Source organism: Triturus cristatus, chromosome 11 (assembly GCF_964204655.1).
Source record: "Triturus cristatus chromosome 11, aTriCri1.1, whole genome shotgun sequence".
Taxonomy (NCBI): domain Eukaryota; kingdom Metazoa; phylum Chordata; class Amphibia; order Caudata; family Salamandridae; genus Triturus; species Triturus cristatus.
The window spans coordinates 89,203,751-89,227,493 of NC_140594.1; the positions used below are offsets into that span (position 1 = coordinate 89,203,751).

The 23,743-nt window shown below is 46.1% G+C and overlaps 1 protein-coding gene across 1 annotated transcript in view; it reads left to right on the forward strand.

Moving 5' to 3' along the window:
• Nucleotides 1–23,743, forward strand: part of LOC146783298 (E3 ubiquitin-protein ligase TRIM39-like) — a 178,803-nt gene that overhangs the window by 135,109 nt on the left and 19,951 nt on the right. Inside the window, exon 5 of the mRNA XM_085634416.1 lies at nucleotides 3,293–3,345. Within this exon, the coding sequence (XP_085490542.1) occupies nucleotides 3,293–3,345 (53 nt within the window). The remainder of the gene's footprint in view (nucleotides 1–3,292; nucleotides 3,346–23,743) is intronic.

Sequence of the window (23,743 nt, forward strand, 5' to 3'; positions counted from 1 at the left end):
TTATTAAACATATCCAGCAAAGCCTACCATCTGATCTTTGGGCCAAGCAGCTTGCTGCTGTCAATGTGTTATGCTGTTTTCCGAATGTTTCAACACTTAGACATTCCAAAGACTCACATCAATGGCCATAGCCAGAAAGAGAGCACTGTACCTCACCACCAGCAAGGGATTGGGGATTTTTCACAAAATGTATGTTTGTACAAAGCTCCATGGTGCAGCACCATGCTCTGGTTCACACTGCAAAATAAACGGATTGTTGCAACGAGTTGCCAGCAATATCAGTTTGTTGTTTGCCTTAGAAGCAATCTTTAATTTCTGCTGGCCTGGTACTTTTAACAGAGGTGCCAATAATAAAAACATTTCTTAAAAGATCAGTGCGACAGAACCCTCAGCTCCCCATGTAAGATAGTGTTTAAGTTCTACATTGGCAACACATCTGACAAACGTTAATGGTATAATAATGCCCTTACAAGTGCAACATTAGCTACTACTTTTCCTTCCTAACTCCTGAACATTCTACACAGAGTGAATCAGCATCACTGACAGAAGAAATAGTACACATAGTGGCCTAACCAACTATACAGAAAGCCAACCTCTCAAACAGAACATAGCATGTCGGTATATTTCTCACCTAAGATGCTACTCTCCAACTAAAAATGAAACCGAGCTTGAGTGGGAGAGTTTTTTTTGTTTTTTTGTTTTTTTTTGTCGAAGTGCAAGAAGGTAGCAGCATCTCATTTACATCCACCACCTGGTTCATGTCTGGGATCTAACCTGAAATATTTGTGTCGCAAGTAATGTGCTGTCAGGGCTACAAACCATTGTGTCTTGCCATTGAGCACAGAGGGCACCAGTACCCACTGGATGTGAACAAATGAGGACAGGCAGGGAGGTGTGGATGGTCACTGTGAGGGGTACTAAGCCCGAAAGGTGTTGATTCTGTAGTCCATTCCCATTATAGCCCCCATCTAGTGTTAAATTCATCCAAACAATGTCATCAGCACAGAGGGAAAGCCAACCAGGACTGCTGAAAAACTGACCTTAAGACCCTTAACGTTGTGCTGTATGTATCTCTTCACTTTTTTAAGTAGACGTTTGGAGTGAAATTTGGCGCTGCCCCCGCGCGCAGTTTGGTTCCTGGCACACACAGCCATGGTTGCAGTGCCTCCACTGCCGCACAGAGAGAAAAAAAATTAGAGGGATCATTGTCTAGGACTGTCTCAATTTACAATCAATCTGTAGAATTCTTATATACAGTTCATTATAGGGTATAACATTTTTCTGACGATCCTTGTATGGTGAGGAATGTAAGTTGCTGCCTCTAGAGTCATAAATTAATTTTAATTGATAATCCAGGTGGGCCTTGACCTTGTGTGGACACAATGCTGTCAGTGGGTAACGTGTCAAGATGTCTGGCATGGGAAACACATGATCACTGTGTGTGCTGATTGGCTCTATGTTCCTAACTTATGTGGCATCTGACTTTATGGTGCTTCCGGATTGCATGTATCCCCTCCGGCTATGCATGCTTTATTTGGGCCAATCTCTCTTGACCACTGTAGTGTGGCTGCACATATCTGTGGAATTGATCAACCTGGCAGTGCATTTTTCTGCCGGCTAAGTGCCACCCCACCTGTGACCTGTCAATCAATAACCTCAGGCCTAGGTCTCTGCTTGCTTGACTACGTATTTGCGTGTCTGGGCTAATGTGGAGTTCACAACGGGTTAATTAATTAATAAGGACGAGATTTTGTTCACATGAATGAATGTATTATTTGTCATATCAGTATTGATTTTTTCCATATTAACAATGGCTTACCTTAGTTAGGTTTGCAGCCCGTATTTCCTCCAAACTCTGAGTTACCAAGATCCCTACATACCTAATCTCGTTTCTAGTTTGACGCCCTACCTTCTCTTTAGCCCATGTCATAATCTCTGTCTTCCCCTTGGCAATTAGATACCCTGACAGACTCCTAAAATCTTTGGCATGCATCTCAAGCTGTTGAACAGCGAACTCTGGGTTCGATGTATACAGAACTATGTAATCGGCATACAGTGCTATTTTGGTTGGTAACCCTGAAGAATCAAAGGGAAGAATAGTCTTATCCTGCCGAATCATCTGGTAAAAGGGCTCAATATATAGACGAAACAGAATTGGCGACAAAGGACACCCTTGCCTAGTTCCCCTGGATATTTGAAACTAAGCTGTAAGTTCGCCATTAACCGAAATCTTGGCAGCCGGCACCTTATATAACATTTGTGTAACTCCAGTAAAATTGGTGCTGAAATCATTATACCTCATCACCTTCCAAAGATAGACCAAATTACCCCTTTTAAATGCTTTAGCTGCATCAATTCTTGCGATTGTCAGTAGGAGATTAAATGCCTCTGCCATATCATTCACTCTGATAACTCGATGGGTTAATTCATACAGCTGTCTGCCAGACACAAACCACTTTTGATTGAAATGGATCAACACTTGAAGGACATCTGACTTAGCTAAGATTCCTGTGATCATTTTGTAATCACAGTTCAACAAGATAAAGGTCTAAAGGAATCTGCTAACCTAGCATTTTTAACCAGCTTAAGGATCATACCCAGAGTTGCCTCATATTAGGAAGGTGGAATTTAAAAGCCCTCCGTAGATTTAATTAAAATAAGATACCCAGAAAGGGACCAAAGAGTTTACCAATATTTTGTAAAATCGGATGGGATCCAGTTTGGGCCAGCTGCTTTCCCATTACTGAGGCTCCAAACCTGTTCCCTTTTCTCTCCATCTGTGATCCTTCCCCTAGGGGCTAAAATCTGCTGTTCCGTAAGACGTGTGAGAATTTTGTCTTGCAACCAATCTTTGATCACTAAAGGGTCTGGGTTTAAATCTTACTTATATATCCCACTAAGGCCCCCCAATATCTTGGTTGTAGAGGAATGTATTATATACACAGGACTCGGACCAAAGCAGATGTAACTGGTTAGTCAGCCCTCCTCTCACTGAGGTTACCGCCTCTCCTAGAAGACCTACGCTGTGGCACTCCCTAGCATCACATGAAGCATGCTGGTCTCACTGAGCTATCTGCCTTAGAACACCCACATCCTGTCATAAGATAAGAAAGGCATTTTTGGATATTGTTAGAGCTTTGACTGTTGTGTAACTCACACTGAGCACTAGTATGAAGGCGCTGCTCTTAATACTGAACCTTATTTCAAATACAGATCTTATGTGATGTTCATCCTTTGTTTCTGTAGCTGTCATTGCTCTTTAAATACAAAAATGATGTGTGTAATATTACAGGTGTAATAATGTGAAGATTCAGTGCAGAGAGCTGGTGGTGAAGAGTTATAAAGGTAACTATATTTGTGATGATTAGCTCAGCATTTTAGTGTTCATGAAAATGGTGTGGTATGGTATGGTGTGGTGTGCTATGGTATGGCAAGAATGGCATGGTATGGAATGTTATGGAATGCTATTGTGGTTTGGCATGGTAAGGTATGGGATAGGAAGGGATGGTATGGTATGGAACATTATGATGGGATGGATGGTGTGGTGTGGTATGGTATGGTGTGGTGGGCTATGGAATGGTATGGCATGTATGGTAAGGAATGTTATGGTGGAATGGTAAGGTATGGGATAAGATGGAATGTGATGGAGTGGTATGGTATGTGATCATGGTATAATATGGTATGGTGAAAATGGATGGAATGGGATAGGATGGCAATATGGTATAGGATAATATGTTATGGTGTGGTGGGATGGGATGGGATGGTATGTTATGGTATGGTCTGGAATGGGACGGGATCAGATGGTATGGTCTGGTATGATTTGGTATGATATGGTGTTGAATTGTAATGTGCACTCAACTCAGGGTACAGGCACTTGATTTGTGTCTGTAAACTTTGTCATTTCCAGATTGTTCTAGCTCTTTACTTCTCTTCATTCTCTATAGGTGTTGCTGCATGTCCTGGGTTTAAATCATTCTTTCCACTTGGACATTCATGCTCAGTTTACCGGAAATTCAGATGCTGTAATTTCACACCTCATACGAATAAAACTGCTAGGATTGACAACTGCGGGCAACTCCGTTGTTGTCGTTTTCTGAGATTTTCAGTATCAAATGGGAAATTGCCTCTGAATTCGGTATTTACAACATAACACATTCTATGTACCAGAGTACTAGCACCTACAATGTCCTAGTGCATGCGCCTACACTGACCTAACACATACACCTACACTGACCTAGCACATACACATATACTGACCTAGCGCATACACCTGCACTGACTTAACGCATGCACCTACACTGACCTAGCACATACACCTACACTGGGCCAGCTCATGCACCTACAGTGACCTTGTGCATGCACCGAGATTGACCTAGCTCATGCACCTACACTGACCTAGCTCATGCACCTATACTAACCTAGTTCATGCATCTATACTGACCTAGCACATGCACCTACACTAACCTAGCACATGCATCCTCAGTGACCTACTACATGCACCTACACTGACCTAGCACACGCATCTACACTGACCTAGCACATGCACCTACAGTGACCCAGCTCATGCACCTACACTAACATAGCACATGCACCTACACTGACCTCGCACATGCACCTACACTGACCTCGCACATGCATCTACACTTACCTGGCACATATACCTACACTGACCCGGCACATATACCTACACTGACCCAGCGCATAAACCTACACTGACCTAGCTCATGCTTCTTCACTGGCCAAGCATATGCATCTACACTGACCTAGCTCATTCAGCTACATTGACCTAGCACAAGCATCTACACTGACCTAGCGCATGCACCATAATGACCCAGCACATGCACCTACACTGCCCTAACGCATGCGCCTACACTGATCTAGGACATGCACCTACACTGACCTAGTTCATGTAACTACACTGACCTAGCGCATGCACCTACACTGACCTAGCACATGCACATACACTGACCTAGCACATAGGCCCCTACACTGACCTTGCACATGCGCCTACACTGACCTATTTCATGTAACTACACTGACCTACTCAATGCCCTTACACTGACCCAGCGCATACACCTACTCTGACCTAGCGCATGCACCCATAATAACCTAGCGCATGCACCTACACTGACCTAGCGCATGCACCCATAATAACCTAGCACATGCACCTAGACTGACCGAGCGCATGCATCTACACTGATCTAGCACACGACCTACACTGACCTAGTGCATGTAACTACACTGATCTAGCGCATGCACCTACACTGACCTAGAACGAAGGCACCTACACTGATCTAGCACACGCACCTACACTGACCTAGCGCATGCACCTACACCGACCTAGCACAAGTACCTATACTGGCCTAGCTCATGTGCCTACACCGGTCTAGCACATGCTCCTACACTGACCTAGTGCATGCACCTACACTGACCTAGCACATGTATCTACGCTGACCTAGTGCATGCATTTACACTGACCTAGCTCATGCACCTACACTGACCTAGCCCATGTATCTATGCTGACCTAGCGCATGCATCTACACTGACCTAGCGCATACATCTACACTGACCTAGCGCATGCACTTACACTGACCTAGCACATGCACCTACACTGACCTTGCGCATGTATCTACACTGGCCTAGTGCATGCACTTACACTGACCTAGCACATGTACCTACACTGACCTTGTGCATGTGTCTACACTGACCTAGTGCATGCATTTATACTAACCTAGCACATGCACCTACACTGACCTAGCACATGTAGCTACACTGACCTTGTGCATGTGTCTACACTTATCTAGCATATGCATTTACACTGATCTAGCACATGGACCTACACTGACCTAATGCATGTAACGACACTGACCTAGCGTGTGCACCTACACTGACCTAGAAGGTAGGCACCAACACTGACCTAGCGCATGTACTTACACTGACCTAGCACATGCACCTACACAGACCTTGCGCATGTGTCTACACTGACCTAGTGTATGCACTTACACTGACCTAGCACATGTACCTACACTGACCTTGTGCAAGTGTCTACACTGACCTACTGCATGCTTCTACACTGGCTAGCACATGCACCTACACTGACCTAGCACATGCACCTACTCTGACCTTGCGCATGTGTCTACACTTATCTAGCATATGCATCTACACTGATCTAGCACACGACCTACACTGACCTAGTGCATGTAACTACACTGATCTAGCGCATGCACCTACACTGACCTAGAACGAAGGCACCTACACTGATCTAGCACACGCACCTACACTGACCTAGCGCATGCACCTACACCGACCTAGCACAAGTACCTATACTGGCCTAGCGCATGTGCCTACACCGGTCTAGCACATGCTCCTACACTGACCTAGTGCATGCACCTACACTGACCTAGCACATGTATCTACGCTGACCTAGTGCATGCATTTACACTGACCTAGCTCATGCACCTACACTGACCTAGCCCATGTATCTATGCTGACCTAGCGCATGCATCTACACTGACCTAGCGCATACATCTACACTGACCTAGCGCATGCACTTACACTGACCTAGCACATGCACCTACACTGACCTTGCGCATGTATCTACACTGGCCTAGTGCATGCACTTACACTGACCTAGCACATGTACCTACACTGACCTTGTGCATGTGTCTACACTGACCTAGTGCATGCATTTATACTAACCTAGCACATGCACCTACACTGACCTAGCACATGTAGCTACACTGACCTTGTGCATGTGTCTACACTTATCTAGCATATGCATTTACACTGATCTAGCACATGGACCTACACTGACCTAATGCATGTACTTACACTGACCTAGCACATGCACCTACACAGACCTTGCGCATGTGTCTACACTGACCTAGTGTATGCACTTACACTGACTTAGCACATGTACCTACACTGACCTTGTGCATGTGTCTACACTGACCTACTGCATGCTTCTACACTGGCTAGCACATGCACCTACACTGACCTAGCACATGCACCTACTCTGACCTTGCGCATGTGTCTACACTTATCTAGCATATGCATTTACACTGATCTAGCACATGGACCTACACTGACCTAGTGCATGTAACTACACTCACCTAGCACATGCTCCTACACTGACCTAACACATGCATCTACACTGACCTAGCGCATGCACCTACACTGACCTAGTGCATGCATTTATACTGACATAGCGCTTGCTCCTACACTGACCTAACACATGTGTCTACACTGACCTAACACATGCATCTACACTGACCTAGCGCATGTATCTTCACTGACACAGCGCATGCACGTAAAATGACCTAGCACATGAACCTACACTGACATTCCGCATGCATCTACACTGACCCACAGCATGCATCTACACTGACCTAGTGCATGCACCTACACTGACCAAGCACCTGTAGCTGCACTGACCTACCACGCATGCACCTAAACTTGCCTAGCACATGCATGTACACTGATCTAACCCATGCAGTTACACTGATCTATTGCATGCATCTACAGTGACCTAATGCACGCACACAGTTAATAAGATATTCCCTCACAGTCTACATGCACACCTTACACTCACAGCTAGATCACCCGCATCACTCACATTTGTGCTCATGCCATGTATGCACACACACAATACAACTGTAGAGTACTGTTGCACTGATAATTCACAAATTCCATGTCATTTTCCTGCTACAATTTCTGCCAAAGTGGAATGTGTCCCCGATAATATCTGATGCAGTGGTACCACATGTGGTAATACTGCACATGGTAATGTTGCATGTGGAACTACTGCATGTGGTAATACTGCATGTGATAATATTGCATGTGGGTATACTGCATGTGGTAATGCTACATGTATTTATACTGCATGTGGTAATCCTGCATATGGTAACTATACCATTTGGGCAGAAACTTCAATTGTAAGTCAAATTGGTGTTTACATAAAATTCGATATAGGAATCTTTGAACTGTGGCTTCTCACAGGGCGGTGGAGTTCAGTAAGATATTCCGGGTCAGCCCCTGTACTGTTTTAACAGGATACCCAGCCTCAATATGTCTGTAAATAATAAGACCCCCAAATTTTAATATTGCTTTGTTCTCATTGTAACTTTCTAACACATAAATTATGTCCGGTGCTTTATTTGTATAAATACTGGGATTTTTTAATACATCTATTGGGAAAAGTGAAAACCTTCCCACACAATATTGTAGTCTTGACTTCACTATATTCTGGCTCAGTCATGGTACCGGCCTCTACTGGAAGGTAATCAGATTAAAATGATCCTCTCTCTGGCTGCACTGACCTGCGGTAGAAATCTTTATTCCCTCTCAGACATTCCTAAGACTAGACAGGGGCCCTGCAATCATGGGCCTGAGATTGGACATCACAAGAGATGGACCTTGGCTTTCTTGCCTTCATTTCACAACCAAATGTGTCTCGTTCACACCACTTCTAATCAGAACCTAACTGTGACCCCCAAACCCTGCCTGAGGTCTAGTAGGAACAAGAAGGAGGTGTCTGTGGACTGCTAAAGCTAAAGGCAGTGCCTTCAAAGTCTGTGGGAATCTAAAACACACGGGTTCCAACAACAAGATGAGCATAGTGGTATCTCTACTTGAGTTTACCTGCTGTGGACTTGCACCTGTAATTACAGCTGTATCTTCACTCTCTAAATCTCCTAATGCCAACCAATCAAAGCTTCCCCTAAGGATGGTATCTGTGGGTCATTAAACTAGTACATTATACCTTCTAGTAGGTCTGTCATTCTGTACCATCTAATGCAGTGTACTGACTAGTACTGTATGCCATGGAACGGCTCTGTCACTTTGTAACATCTAATGCAGTGTACTGACTAGTACTGTATACCCTGGAGCAATTCTGATGCTCTGTACCATCTAATGTGGTGTACTGACTAGTACAGCATACTTTCTAGTAGCTCTGCCAGTATGTACCATCTAATGCAGTTTATTTATCTAATATAGAGTACTGATTAGTACAGTTTGCCTGGGATTAACTCTGTGTAGGAGAGTAGGATCTCCACTTATGTAGCCCCCACTTTTTTTTTATGTTAACACTGGTTTCTAGCTATAGTCTGGCTGGGTCCCTGCTAATCAGGGCCCCAGTCTCTCTGTTCTCTCTAAACTACTTGGAGTGCATACTAGATGCACTAGTGATTGGATACTGTGGTACCTTAGTATATGGTACCCTAGGTACCAAGGGCATAGGTACTTCACAGGCCTACCAGGGGCTGAAGCATGTATTATGCCACCCTGGGAAGCAGACTAAATCTGACACCACAGGCCTGCTACTTCAGCCTGGGTGAGGTAGTGTTAGCACTCCTCACTGAGGTATAGGTTCCTATATCTCACCATACACACACATATAAACCTATCAGTCACCCCTAAGGCAGGCCCTATCAATCCTGAGGGCAGGGTGCTTGGTTTACAATGTGAGGGGGTGCCTCTGCATGAGCAGGAACCCTCTGCAGCTGGCAGAGTCTATTCTCTGTGGATGCGGTTAAACCATATACTCTTAAGTGCATTATAACCTACCGGTAAATGCTAACTTTGGAATGACTGCATCAAAACATGTTGTGTTTACTGTCAAACAACTTGGAATCATACCCCCACACCAGTAACTGGTGTGGGAGTATGATCCCACCCTTCTAGAGGGGACGACATGTACCTACTGTGGTAACACAGTAGAAATCTGAAAGAGCCCTGGCATCACAAAATGGATGCCACCAGCACAGACGCTGGGCTGCCCTCCTGCTGCTGACTGAAACTCGCAGTGGAGGAGGCCCAACAATAGGCATCCTGTCACAGGGAGGTGTCACCACCTTCCAGACAGTATTTAGTGTATTGGGGCTGGGTGGGTGCACTCCTAGAGTGCTTTGAAGTCCTGCACTGGGGAAGCAGTAGGCTCCTCTGTGCATATGCCAGCTCAAACCGGTTCAGGGGCTACCTGTCCCTGCTCTGGCGTGAAACTGGACAAAGGGAAGTGGGTGTAACCACCCCCTACCCTGACCCTCCCAGAGGAGTGGTCATAAAGCTAGTCCCTCCCTTTCTTTTAGTATAAGATAGGGAACCCTTTCCATTGCAAACTAGATATCCCTGGATGACGCTTTACAAGAAGAATCCTGGTCCTTCGACGTTCCACTAACTTTGGAAGACAGAAGAATCTCCCTTGGAGTCAAGGAGTGACTCCCCTTCTTGGCAGGCACCAAAAACTCTAATCAACAGTCGCAAACTTTCCCGCTCCCGCTGGAGTGCGAAGTCCCTGCAGCCCCGGAAGTGGATTTCCTGACTTCTCGACGGCCATTGTGAGTCCCCAGCAGAGCTGAGGCAAGTGGACCCCATGAGTGACGAGGAACAGCAATACTCGGGTACCGTGCACTATTGTCGAGTGCAACACCTTCACAACGTTCTACGAACTTGTGCATTGGACCACTTGTGGCCCAAGCCTCCAGCAGGTTTTGCAGCGAAAATCAGAGGCCTACCCCATCCCGAGTGACCGTGGGCTCCTGTGAAGCCTTTCCGCACGAGGTGTCTTTGCGATCCCTTGCCTGTTGACTTGTGGGTCTCCCAAAGACTTTCTGATCAAACCAAAGGGCTCCCCGGGTTGCTCCAGGCCTGCCCTCACTTACCCTCGCCGGGTGAGTCCCTCAGACCTTGCAGGTCTGCACCGCGGACTTTATTCACTTTCCACGAGACTTGTTGTTGCCAAGGCTTGTTGGCTCCAATCCGGTTGTCGACACCTCAGTAAGCTGCAGACGTCGTGGGACACTCCGGATCCAGCTGCTGGTCATTGTCGATGCCTCCTGGTCATCGTGAGCGAAGAGTCAAAACATCCTTGATCACCTGAAATCACCCGACTTCCGTGGGCATCCATCTTCCTGGCCCGGGTCACTGGCAAGTGACTGTGAACACTGTCCCTTCTGCTTTCAGGTCATCTTCCTCTTGAATCCAGCCTTGGATTCCACCGGACACTTCTTCAGTCTTCGCAAGCAGCAAATCTTCTTTGGCTTCCATAGAAAACAGCGACGCGACCCGACACCAAAAGACACCTATGCACCCGGCTTCCCTGAGTGAGGTAACTCATGCACTCCGGTGCCCTAGTGTGTGTTGGTCCTCGAATTACTTACCTTGTAAGTGGCTTGCTTGTAGACTTCCTCGAAGTACCCTAAAACTTTAAAAATCCAACCGCGTCTTGCTCTATTGAAATCAATAGGGAACCCGCGGCTGTGTTCTCACACTGCACGTGTCTACCGTGGGTCTTTTACTTACCTGCTTTTGCTGCATTAGTGAAGCCCCAGCGATTCTACAGGCCCTAGGCCTTGTCCCTCTGCAATTCGACTTTCCTAAACCTCTTTTTTAGTATATGGTCTATTACGCCCCTAGGGCCCCAGCCATATTTGTGCTTAACTTATTGTGAAACGTTGATATTTGAATGTGTTCCTGACTTGAGAGTGTGTCTAGTAATAAATACATATATATTTGATATATATATACCTGTGTGGTGTCCTTTCATTTGGTAATTCAAGAGATTATAAGGTAAAACAAGCTGCTTTACATTCCTCAGAGACTTAGCCTGAAGGCTTCTCTCCACAGCTACCACTAGGATAGCTTTCTTTAAAGGGTTGTCTTAAACCTATCTACCATAAGAGTCGAATTGGACTGGTGCAAGGTGGCCACTATAACTAGTGACCAACATATGCCAGGCCAACTTATCACATTGGTGGGCAGCGTGTGGGATTCCAGCTTGCCATTGTTTTACCAGAAAATCTCTATTTGAATTACTAACGGAAAACCACTAAAGGTACTCAAGGTACATATAAAAGTCAAGCTTAGTATCAATAAGTTCTACTGAACTTAGAGTTGTTTGTGAAGGGATAGCACACCCTTGCTACAGCTCAAGCTAGGATCAGTGGGCCACAAACTAGTGTAGGTAGTACAACACTGCATAACACTAGAATGTCCTCAAGGGATGGAGCCAGTGGGTCCACCCAACCTCAGTATAAGGACATGACCTTCTTTGACTTGAAGGCCATGTGTGTTGCAAGACACCTGGGGTTAGGACAGAGTCCCTCCACACTGCACCTGATAAATCTACTGATAGCAGATGATCTTAGACTAGCTCTAGGAGCTAGTGGATCTGGATCAGGGGGTGGGTCAGCCATAGTCTCTGGGTCAGAAGATGAAAATCAAGATGACCTGGAGTCTGTGATTGAAGGGCCAGACCCACAAGGTTCTGAACAGGACAGAGGAATTCTCCCTAAGAGAGCGGACAGAGTGGAAGAGAGGCCTAGGTCCCCCTCAAGGGAATCTAACCACTCATATCACTCTGACAGAGAATCTGTCAATAAGAGGAACTCATACTCTAATAGAAGGGAGACCTCCTCTGAAAGAAGGTACAAAATGCTCCAGTATGAGGAAGCAAGACTTGCCCTCAGAACCAAGCAGTTGGCCTTAGATAGAGAAGCCTTTGAGCTCCAGAGAGCTTCTAAAAAAGAGGGGTTAGAACCCCCTGGTGGCAGCAACAGTGTCCCTAGAGGCAGAGATTACATTCCAGACCATAGGAACCTGTCCAAGGTTGTTCCTCCCTACCAGAGTGGGGATGATATCCACAAGTGGATAACTGCTATGGAGAGAACCTGTAAAGTTCAACAGGTCCCCCAGAAACAGTGGGCAGCAATCTTGTGGCTCTCCTTTTCAGATACAGGTAGAGACAAGCTCCTCACTGTTAGAGAAGAGGATGCTGATGATTATGATGTCTTGAAAAGTGCATTAATAGATGGGTTTGGCTTAACCACTGAACAGTACAGGTTGAAGTTCAGAGACACCCAAAAAGCACAGAATCAGGACTGGGCAGACTTTGTAGATTGTGCAACCAAGGCTCTGGAGGGTTGGCTGGTTGGTAGTAGTTACTGATTTTAAGGGATTGTATAATCTTATGATGAGAGAACAGATCCTTAATAATTGCCAAAAACAGTTGTTGCATCAGTACCTGGTGGACTCTGATCTGACCTCTCCCCAAGAATTGGGAAAGAAGGCAGACAAATGGGTCAGAACCAGGGTGAGGCAGAAAACCCAGAACCAAGGGGGTGACACCAAGAAGCAAGATCCTAAAGGCTCTGAGAAAGGTGGAGATAAGGCAAAAGACCAGAAGTCTTCACAAGGGCCCCACAAATCTGCATCTGGTGCGGATTCACAGTCTACAAAGGGAAAAGGCCAAAAGAAGCCCTGGTGCAAATTCTGTAAACATAAAGGGCACTGGACTTCTGATTGTACGAAGTCCAAAGACCAAACCACCACCACTCCTGCCCCTAAGGCAACTGTTCCCCCTAGTGCAGCTACTGGTGGAGGTGGTAATCAGAATAAGGGTGTAGTAGGGTTGATCCTGGGTTCTGATGTGGACTCTGGCCTAGTCAGAGTACCCACTCAGGCATTGCTGGTTTGTGAGGGAGACCTTGACATGTCCTTCCTAGTGAGCCCCAGTAATCTGGGCAAATACAAACAGCAGCCTATTATAAATGGCAAACAGGCTTTGGCATGCAGGGACACAGGTGCTAGTGTCACCATGGTGGCAGAGTATCTAGTGGACCCTGCACAGATGATCCTGGGTGAAATGTACCAGGTTACCAATGCAAGCAATGTCAGGACCAACCCTAGCCTGGCAGTTGTCAATTTCTCCTGGGGAGGGGTAACTGGCCTCAAGAATGTAGTAGTCAGTGCAGACCTCCCTGTCGAATGTCTATTGGGCAATGATCTGGAGACTTCAGCCTGGTCTGAAGTAGAGTTATGGACTCATGCTGAGATGTTGGGCATACCTGCGGAGGTATTTTCTGTGACCAGGTCACAGGCCAAAATGCATAAAGCTGAACCAGCTCTGGATTCTGAAACTATGGACCAGATGCTACCCAAGAGGTGGAGCAGTAGGGTTAAGGCAGTGCCTTTCCCTCTGTCTCAGATCTCAGATTCCCCTCCTGAGGAAGGAGAAGCAGAGCCTGAAGAAGGAACTGCCCCAGAGGAACTTGAGCCTGGTCAGGTTGAGTTTTTGGGGGCAGGGGGACCTTCTAGGGAAGAACTGAGTAAGGAGGAACAGTGCTGCCCCTCTCTTGAACGTCTCAGACAGCAGGCTGCTGCTGAGTCTGCTGGGAGGGCTAGTGGGTCCCATAAGGTTTATTGGGATGAGGGACTCCTATAGTCTGAGGCTAGAGATCCTACCCCTGGAGCCACCAGGAGGTTGGTGATACCTCAGAAGTTTAGGGGGTTCCTCTTGACCCTAGCACATGATATCCCATTGGCAGGACACTTGGGCCAAAACAAGACCTAGGACAGGCTTGTTCCACATTTCCATTGGCCTCACATGTCAGAGGACACAAAGGAGTTTTGTCGCTCCTGTGTCACTTACCAAGCCAGTGCCAAGTCAGGTGGCACAACAAAGGCCCCCCTGATACCACTACCTGTGGTGGGGGTTCCCTTTGAAAGGGTAGGGATTGACATTGTTGGTCCCCTTGACCCTCCACCAGCATGTGGGCACATGTTTATCCTGGTGGTAGTGGATCATGCCACCAGGTACCCAGAAGCAATTCCCCTCAGGACCACAACAGCCCCTGTGGTGGCAAGAGCCCTCATTGGAGTTTTCTCCAGAGTGGGTTTCCCTAAGGAGGTTATATCTGACAGAGGTTCCAACTTCATGTCAGGGTATCTAACTGCAATGTGGAAGGAGTGTGGTGTAAACTACAAGTTCACTACTTCCTATCACCCACAATGCAATGGGTTAGTTGAAAGGTTCAACAAAACCCTGAAGAGAATGATTAAAGGCCTCCCAGAAAAGTTTAGGCGAAAATGGAACCTTTTACTTCCCTGCCTTCTGTTTGCATACAGGGAGGTCCCACAGAAGGGGGTTGGCTACAGCCCTTTTGAACTTCTGTTTGGGCACCCTGTAAGAGGTCCATTATGTTTGGTGAAGGCGGGCTGGGAGCTAACTCTCAAACCTCCCAAACAGTATGTGATGGACTATGTACTTGGTCTCCGCTCCCGGATGGCTGAATACATGAAGAAGGCAACCAAAAACCTAGAGGCTAGCCAGGAACTGCAAAAAGCTTGGCATGACCAAAAGGCTGTACTGACTGTCTATCAGCCAGGACAGAAAGTGTTGGTGTTGGAGCCTGTGGCCCCAGCAGCCCTCCAAGACAAGTGGAGTGGCCCCCATACAATTGTTGAGAAAAAGGGAGAAGTCACCTACTTGGTGGATCTTGGAACTCCCAGGAGCCTCCATGTCAACAGATTAAAACCATATGTTGACAGGGCTGACACGGGCTTGCTCATGGCAACTGATGAGGAACAGGAGGAGGAGAGCGACCCTCTCCCTGACCTGCTCTCACAGAACCCTGATGATGGGTCAGTAGGTGGTGTTGCTTTGGCAAGCATCCTCACTGACCATCAGCAAACTGAATGCAGACAAGTTCTGCAGCAGTTCAGACATATGTTTAGCCTGACCCCTAGTCAGACTTCCTGGTGCACCCATGAGGTGGACACTGGAGACAGTCTGCCTGTCAAGAGTAAAATCTACATGCAACCTGACCATGTCAGGGACTGTATCAGGACTGAAGTTCAGAACATTTTGAAACTAGGTGTAATTGAGCCTTCAGCTAGCCCTTGGGCTAGTCCATTAGTCCTTGTGCCTAAACCTCATACCCAGGGTGGTAAGAAAGAAATGAGGTTTTGTGTTGACTACAGAGGCCTCAATGCAGTCACCAGGACTGATGCCTATCCAATTCTCAGGGCAGATGAGCTCATAGATAATTTGGCCTCAGAGTACATTTGACCTAACAGCTGGCTACTGGCAAATCAAGTTAGCTGATGAGGCCAAGGCCAAAACAGCATTTTCAACCCCTGGTGGGCACTACCACTTTGTGGTGATGCCCTTTGGTTTGAAAAATGTACCTGCCACTTTTCAGAGGTTGGTGAATGAAGTTCTGACAGGTATGGAAACTTATTGCTCAGCTTATCTAGATGATATTGCTGTCTTTAGGTCCACCTGGCAGGATCACCTGGTCCACCTCAGAAATGTTTTGGAGGCCCTGCAAAAAGCAGGCCTCACTATCAAGGCCACTAAGTGCCAGATAGGGCAGAGTCAGGTTGTGTACCTGGACCACCTTGTAGGTGGAGGCCAGGTTCAACCATTGCAGAGCAAAATCCAAACCATAATGGAATGGGTAGCTCCAACCACCAGACACAGGTTAGAGCCTTTTTAGGCATGACTGGGTACTCTAGAAGGTTTGATAAGGGATATGGATCTATAGTGACCCCCTTAAATGATCTTACCTCTAAGATAATGCCAAAAAAGGTTCAGTGGACAGCTAGCTGTCAAAAGGCATTTGATGACCTAAAGCAGGCAATGTGCACTGCCCCCATCTTGCAGAGTCCAGACTACAAAAATAAGTTAATTGTCCAAACAGATGCTTCAGAGCTGGGTGTGGGAGCTGTACTGTCTCAACTAAATGATGAAGGTGGTCAAGACCAGCCAGTAGCTTTTATAAGCAGAAGGCTGACCCCTAGAGAGAAACGTTGGTCAGCTATAGAGAGGGAGGCCTTTGCTGTGGTGTGGTCCCTGAAGAAGCTGAGGCCATACTTGTTTGGCACTCACTTCATAGTTCAGACTGACCACAAGCCCCTCCTATGGCTCAAACAGATGAAAGGTGAAAATCCTGCTAAGGTGGTCCATTTCCCTACAGGGGATGGACTATACAGTGGAACATAGACCTGGGACCCAACATGCCAATGCAGATGGACTCTCATGGTATTTCCACTTAGAACACGAAGACTCAATTGGTCAAGGTTAGTTTAGTGTCCCTGCGTTTGGGGGGGGGGGGGGTTGTGTAGGACAGTAGGATCTGCACTTATGTTGCCCCCACTTTTTTCTGATGTTAACACTGGTTTCTGGCTATAGTCTGGCTGGGTCCCTGCTAATCAGGGCCCCAGTCTCTCTGTTCTCTCTAAACTGCTTGGAGTGCATACTAGATGCACTAGTGATTGGATGCTGTGGTACCTTATGAGCCCCTAGTATATGGTACCCTAGGTACCAAGGGCATAGGTACTTCACAGGCCTACCAGGGGCTGAAGCATGTATTATGCCACCCCTGGGAAGCAGACTAAATCTGACACCACAGGCCTGCTACTGCAGCCTGGGTGAGGTAGTGTTAGGACTCCTCACTGAGGTATAGGTTCCTATATCTCACCATACACACACATATAAACCTATCAGTCACCCCTAAGGCAGGCCCTATCAATCCTGAGGGCAGGGTGCTTGGTTTACAATGTGAGGGGGTGCCTCTGCATGAGCAGGACCCCTCTGCAGCTGTCCGAGTCTATTCTCTGTAGCTGTTTGTGGATGCGGTTAACCATATACTCTTAAGTGCATTATAACCTACCGGTAAATGCTAACTTTGGAGTGACTGCATCAAAACATGTCGTGTTTGGTGTCAAACAACTTGGAATCATACCCCCACACCAGTAACTGGTGTGGGAGTATGATCCCACCCTTCTAGAGGGGACGACATGTACCTACTGTGGTAACACGGTAGAAATCTGAAAGAGCCCTGGCATCACAAAATTGATGCCACCAGCACAGACACTGGGCTGCCCTCCTGCTGCTGACTGAAACTCGCAGTGGAGGAGGCCCAACAATAGGCATCCTGTCACAGGGAGGTGTCACCATCTTCCAGACAGGATTTAGTGTATTGGGGCTGGGTGGGTGCACTCCTAGAGTGCTTTGAAGTCCTGCACTGGGGGAGCAGTAGGCTCCTCTGTGCATATGCCAGCTCAAACCGGTTCAGGGGCTACCTGTACCTGCTCTGGCGCGAAACTGGACAAAGGGAAGTGGGTGTAACCACCCCCTACCCTGACCCTCCCAGAGGAGTGGTCATAAAGCTAGTCCCTCCCTTTCTTTTAGTATAAGATAGGGAACCCTTGCCATTGCAAACTAGATATCCCTGGACGACGCTTTACAAGAAGAATCCTGGTCCTTCAACGTTCCACTACCTTTGGAAGACAGAAGAATCTCCCTTAGAGTCAAGGAGGGACTCCCCTGCTTAGCAGGCACCAAAAACTCTAATCAACGGTCACAAACTTTCCCGCTCCCTCCGGAGTCCGAAGTCCCTGCAGCCCCGGAAGTGGATTTCCTGACTTCTCGACGACCATTGTGAGTCCCCAGCAGAGCTGAGGCGAGTGGACCCCACGAGTGACGAGGAACAGCAATACCCTGGTACCGTGCACTATTGTCGAGTACAACCCCTTCACGACGTTCTACGAACTTGTGCATTGGACCATTTGTGGCCCAAGCCTCTAGCAGGTTTTGCAGCGAAAATCAGAGGCCTACCCCTTCCCGAGTGCTCCTGTGAAGCATTTCCTCATGAGGCGTCTTCACGTTTCCTTGCCTGTTGGCTTGTGGGTCCCCCGAACACTTTTTGATGGAACCAAAGAACTCCCCTGGTTGCTCCGGGCCTGCCCTCACTTACCCTCGCTGGGTGAGTCCCTCATACCTTGCTGGTCTGCACTGCGGACTTTATTCACTTTCCATGAAACTTGTTGTTGCCAAGGCTTGTTGGCTCCAATTCGGTTGCCGTCACCTCAGTAAGCTGCAGACTTTGTGGCACACTCCAAATCTAGCTGCTGGTCATCGTCGATGCCACCCTTGATCACCTGAAATCACCCGACTTCCGTGGGCATCCATCTTCCTGGCCCCGGGTCACTGGCAAGTGACTGTGAACACTGTCCCTTCTGCTTTCAGGTCATCTTCATCTTGAATCCAGCCTTGGATTCCACCAGACACTTCTTCCGTCTTCGCAAGCAGCAAATCTTCTTTGGCTTCCATAGAAAACAGCGACGCGACCCGACGCCAAAAGACACCTATGCACCTGGCTTCCCTGGGTGAGGTAACTCGTGCACTCCGGTGCCCTAGCGTGTGTTGGCCCTCGAATTACTTACCTTGTAAGCGGCTTGCTTGTAGACTTCCTTAAAGTACCCTAAAACTTTAAAAATTCAACCGCGACTTGCTCCATTGAAATCAATAGGGAACCCGCGGCTGTGTTCTCACACTGCACGCGTCTCCCGTGGGTCTTTTACTTACCTGCTTTTGCTGCATTAGTGAAGCCCCAGCGATTCTACAGGCCCTAAGCCTTGTCCCTCAGCAAGTCGACTTTCCTAAACCTTTTTTTTAGTATATGGTCTGGTATGCCCATAGAGCCCCAGCCATATTTGCGCTTAACTTATTGTGAAACGTTGATATTTGAATGTGTTCCTGACTTCTAATCTCATAAAGAGATTAGTAGAGTGTGTCTAGTATTACATACATATATATTTGATATATATACCTGTGTGGTGTCATTTCATTTGGTAATTCAAGAGATTATAAGGTAGAACAAGCTGCTTTACATTCCTCAGAGAGACTTAGCCTGAAGGCTGCTCTCCACAGCGACCACTAGGATAGCTTTCTTTAAAAGGTTGTCTTAAACCTATCTACCATAAGAGTCGAATTGGACTGGTGCAAGGTGGCCACTATAACTAGTGACCTGCATGTGCCAGGCCAACATCTGACACTCTGTTTCCCTATACTCTCTAATGCAGTGTAATGACTAGTGTGGTATATCTTCAATTAGCTCTGTCACTCTGTACCATCTAATGCAGTCTACTGACTAGTATTGTATACCTTTGAGTAGCTTTGTCTCTCTTTACCATCTATGCAATGTACTGAGTATTATGGGAAACATAGGAGCAACTCTGTGACTCTGTGCCAACTAATCTTGTTTATTGACTAGTACTGTAAACCTTCTAGTAGCGCTCTTCCTCTGTACCATCTACTATAGTGTACTGACTATTACAGTATGCCTTGGAGTAGCTCTGTCACTCTGTGCCATCTAGCGCAGAGTACTGACTAGTACTGCATACTTTCTTGTAGCTCTCTTACTCTGTACCATCCAATACAGTGAAACGATTATTACAGTATACTTTTCTGTACCATCCAATGCAGTGTACCAAGTAGTACTGTAGATCTTGAAGTAGCTCTGCTACTCTGTGCGGTCTAGTACAGTGTACTGACTAGTACTGTATAACTCCAAGTAGCTCTGTCACTAATGCACTGTACCGACAGTACACCTTCTAGAAGCTCCTATTCTGTACCATCCAATGCAGTGTACTGACTAGTACTTTTTACCTTCTAGTAGCTCTGACACTCTGTGCCATCTAATGCAGTGTACTGAGTAGTACAGCATGCCTTGGAGTAGCTCTATCACTCTGTCTCATCTAATGCAGTTTACAGACCAGTATGGTATATCTTCAAGTAGCTTTGTCACTCTGTGCCATTTAATGCAGTGTACTGAATAGTACAGGACACCTTCTAGAAGCTCTGTCACGCTGAACCATCTAATGTAGTGTACTGACTAGTACAGTATACCTCTAGTAGCTCTGTCACTCTGCACTATCTAATGCAGTGTACTGACGAGTACTATATACATTGGAGGAGCTTTGTCACTCTGTACCATCTAATGCAGTTTACTTATTAGTACGGGATACCTTGGAGCAGCTCCGTCACTCTGTGCCATCTAATGCAGTGTACTTACTAGTACTGTAAACCTTCTAATAGTTCTCTTCCTCTGTACCATCTACTATACAGTACTGACTAGTACAGCATGCATTGGAGTAGCTATGTTGCTTGGTACCATCTAATGCAGTCTACTGACTAACCCTGGGCGTAATACTCCGCTCAGCTCGCAGACTTTGCAGATTTTTAGCAACTCTGGATTCAGCGTAGAACGTGGAGTTGCAGGAAAACTCCGCACTCAACAACGGACCAGAGGTTTTTTTTGTGTTTGCCCAAAATGCGTTTTAGCGCATGCAGGAACGACTTACCGGGTGCCTGCGATCACCGACAAGACTTCCCACCTGTTCACAAGCCCCACGAGATTTGTTAGCCTGCCGTACGGTCCCGCGAGAGTTTGTGATCGCGAACACTTCATTAGGGCGTGCCATCAGACTTCCGGCAGAAGTTTTGTGAAGAACGTGATCCCGAAAATGCAGAAACTACAATCCGGAGAAGGTTCTCTCCCATGCAGCATCAAAACCTTCTCAAAATGACTATTTGGATTTAAAAAAAAAATCCTCTGATTAACATTTGGCTGTACTTGTTTTGTGCAAGAAGTCCTTTTTCTTCTTTTACTTTTTTTTTTAGAGGTAGGAAGTGCCCCAGAGTCTCCAACTTCCTGTTCCTGTCCATCAGGCTCCTTCCATTGGTTTGTCCATATCCTGTTCACTTTTCATTTGGATTTGGAGCTGTAAGGATCACTCTTGGTGTCTGCTGCATCATATATCATTAGATTTGAGGACCTTTGAATTAGCAATCTCACAAGTAAGTTTGAAAATTGGTGTTGTTTGTTTGATTGGGGCACGCACCTACATTTTTATGCACTTTTCATTGTTTTTTCAAAATTTATTTTGGTGGGTGGCCTGTAGTTTCAGTAGGGGCCTAGTTGGTTTTTTGTAAGTATGTTTTCTTCTTTTATAAAGGACACATGTTACACAGTTCACTACATTTCCTCCAACTTTTGTAATCAAAGTGCAATATTTATTTAATTCGCTAGCCCCGTAGCCTACCAATAGGCCTTTCAGCCAGTAGGGCCAGAGCTACTCGTGGGCGCATGAAACAACTGTTTCTGTGGTGTCTGTGAATTCAAACTTCATTTAGTGCATTGATGGCATTGGATTAAGATGCAAAATCTGTTTTTTGGTATTTCACTTTTTTACATGTGTGTTAAAAATGTCTTTGTTGGATGTGTGTGGTTGTTCAACTTGCAAACCTTTTTTAGTCCTGTAGATTTTTGTTTTTGGCATTGTTGCATTAAAGCTGTGTTGTTTAGCATGCCTCCTTTGTCTGGCCAGTGTGTGATTGCGTTTGTAATAGTGGGCCAGCATTTGCCTTGGTTGCGCCTCCCCGTGTGGCCAGGGGCCATTTTGTAAAGTCTATGTCCATAAAGGCCTGCTTGAGTTATTATTTTTTCAGGCCTCCTGCTTGTTGTTGTGAGTGACCATGTGGCTGGTGGTTATTTTGTGGTGGTAGTTAGTGTGCTTTTGCCATAGGCTTGCATGTCTTCTTTCCTTTGTTCCTCTTGGCTCAAAGACATGGAATAAACGTCAACCTCAACTTCGCCAGATTGCATCCGAGTCCCTGTTTAGGAAAGTACTTAAAACCTAGATTTTTGGTGCACTGGACACACTCTGCAAAACTCTGATCTGATCTCCTACCGTTAGCAGTAAACCAGCTCTGGGTTCATCTTTGGTTTTTCCGTTTTTAGCGCCAAGATGCTCCTCTGAGTGATAGTCACGCTATATAAATACACCATTACATTACATTATTGCTTCTTGTATTGGTAGCCTGGCCATGTTGCTGGCGGCCATTTTGTGAAGGTAGCCAGTGTGCTTTTGCCATAGGGCTGTGATGGAGCGGAAATTTTACAGTAATCTCTCCTAGCAAAAACACCACTATCTTTGTTTTCTACTCAAGGCAATAGACCTTTACCAACGTGTGATGACTCAAAAAGAGACTTACATGAACATAAGCAATTCAAATGCAAATAAATATTTTAAAGCAATAATGAAAGTTGTGAGTAGTTTTAAAGGATTTATTTTCCAATCAAAATTTAAGGTTCTCTGACCCTTTATTCATTAGTCAGATATCAATCAGGTTACAGAATTGAAAATAGGAAAAAATATAATTAATACCTAGCATATCATAGACTGCATACAAAACACTCCATAAAGGAAGAATCCCTATTTCTATGGAAAATGAGGCATAAATATCAGTCAGAACTCATAAAGAGTTCAAGAAATATAATGCAAGAGTGAGCTTAGCATGGAGCTAAATCAATAATAATAATAGCATAAATCTCCCATAAAGAGAAGAAAATACATAGGACAAATAAATCTTGAAAAGTCTGCATCATTAATCTGCCCTTGTTCCCTTACAGCTGATTTCCTCTCTTTACGCTTCTCTGTCTGTTCTCCTCCCAGAAGCTGCCCATGGGCCCCTCCTGCCTCTGCAGAACAAATAAAAAAATGTGTGTGATTCTGAAAAGTGTCCTGCTAAAAAGAATAAGCAAATGCCCCCATACCTCTCAGTTAGGAACCAGTTCATATTTCCAACAAAACATGTTATGTTATGTTACAAAGCATTTATATAGCGCTCGGCTACTCCGATAGAGTGTCCCGGCGCTTTTGCGCATACAGCTCAGCGAAAGTAACATAACTACATAGAAACAGCACAGACATAAAAGAACAAGTAGAAGACCTAGAGATTAAAAAGCCAGGTCTTAAGGCTCTTCCTGAACAAAAACAAATTGGACGTACTGCGTAGAGCCAGAGGCATCGAATTCCAGAGGTGGGGAGCATTCAAGCTAAAAGAACGCCCACCAATACGAGCTTTCTTGACACGTGGCACCAAAGCCAGGTATAATGCCTCTGAACGTAGAGCGGGGGCGGGGCGATAAAAAGTCAACCTCCGCTGCAGGTACTTCGCCCCTGTACCAAACAGAGCTTTGTGCATAAGAGTCAAAGTCTTAAACATAATCCGTTTCCGGACAGGTAACCAGTGCAATGCTTGCAGTAGCCCAGAGACCCCCGCTCGCCTACGGAAGCCAAAAATAGCACGCGCCGCCGCATTCTGCGCCACCTG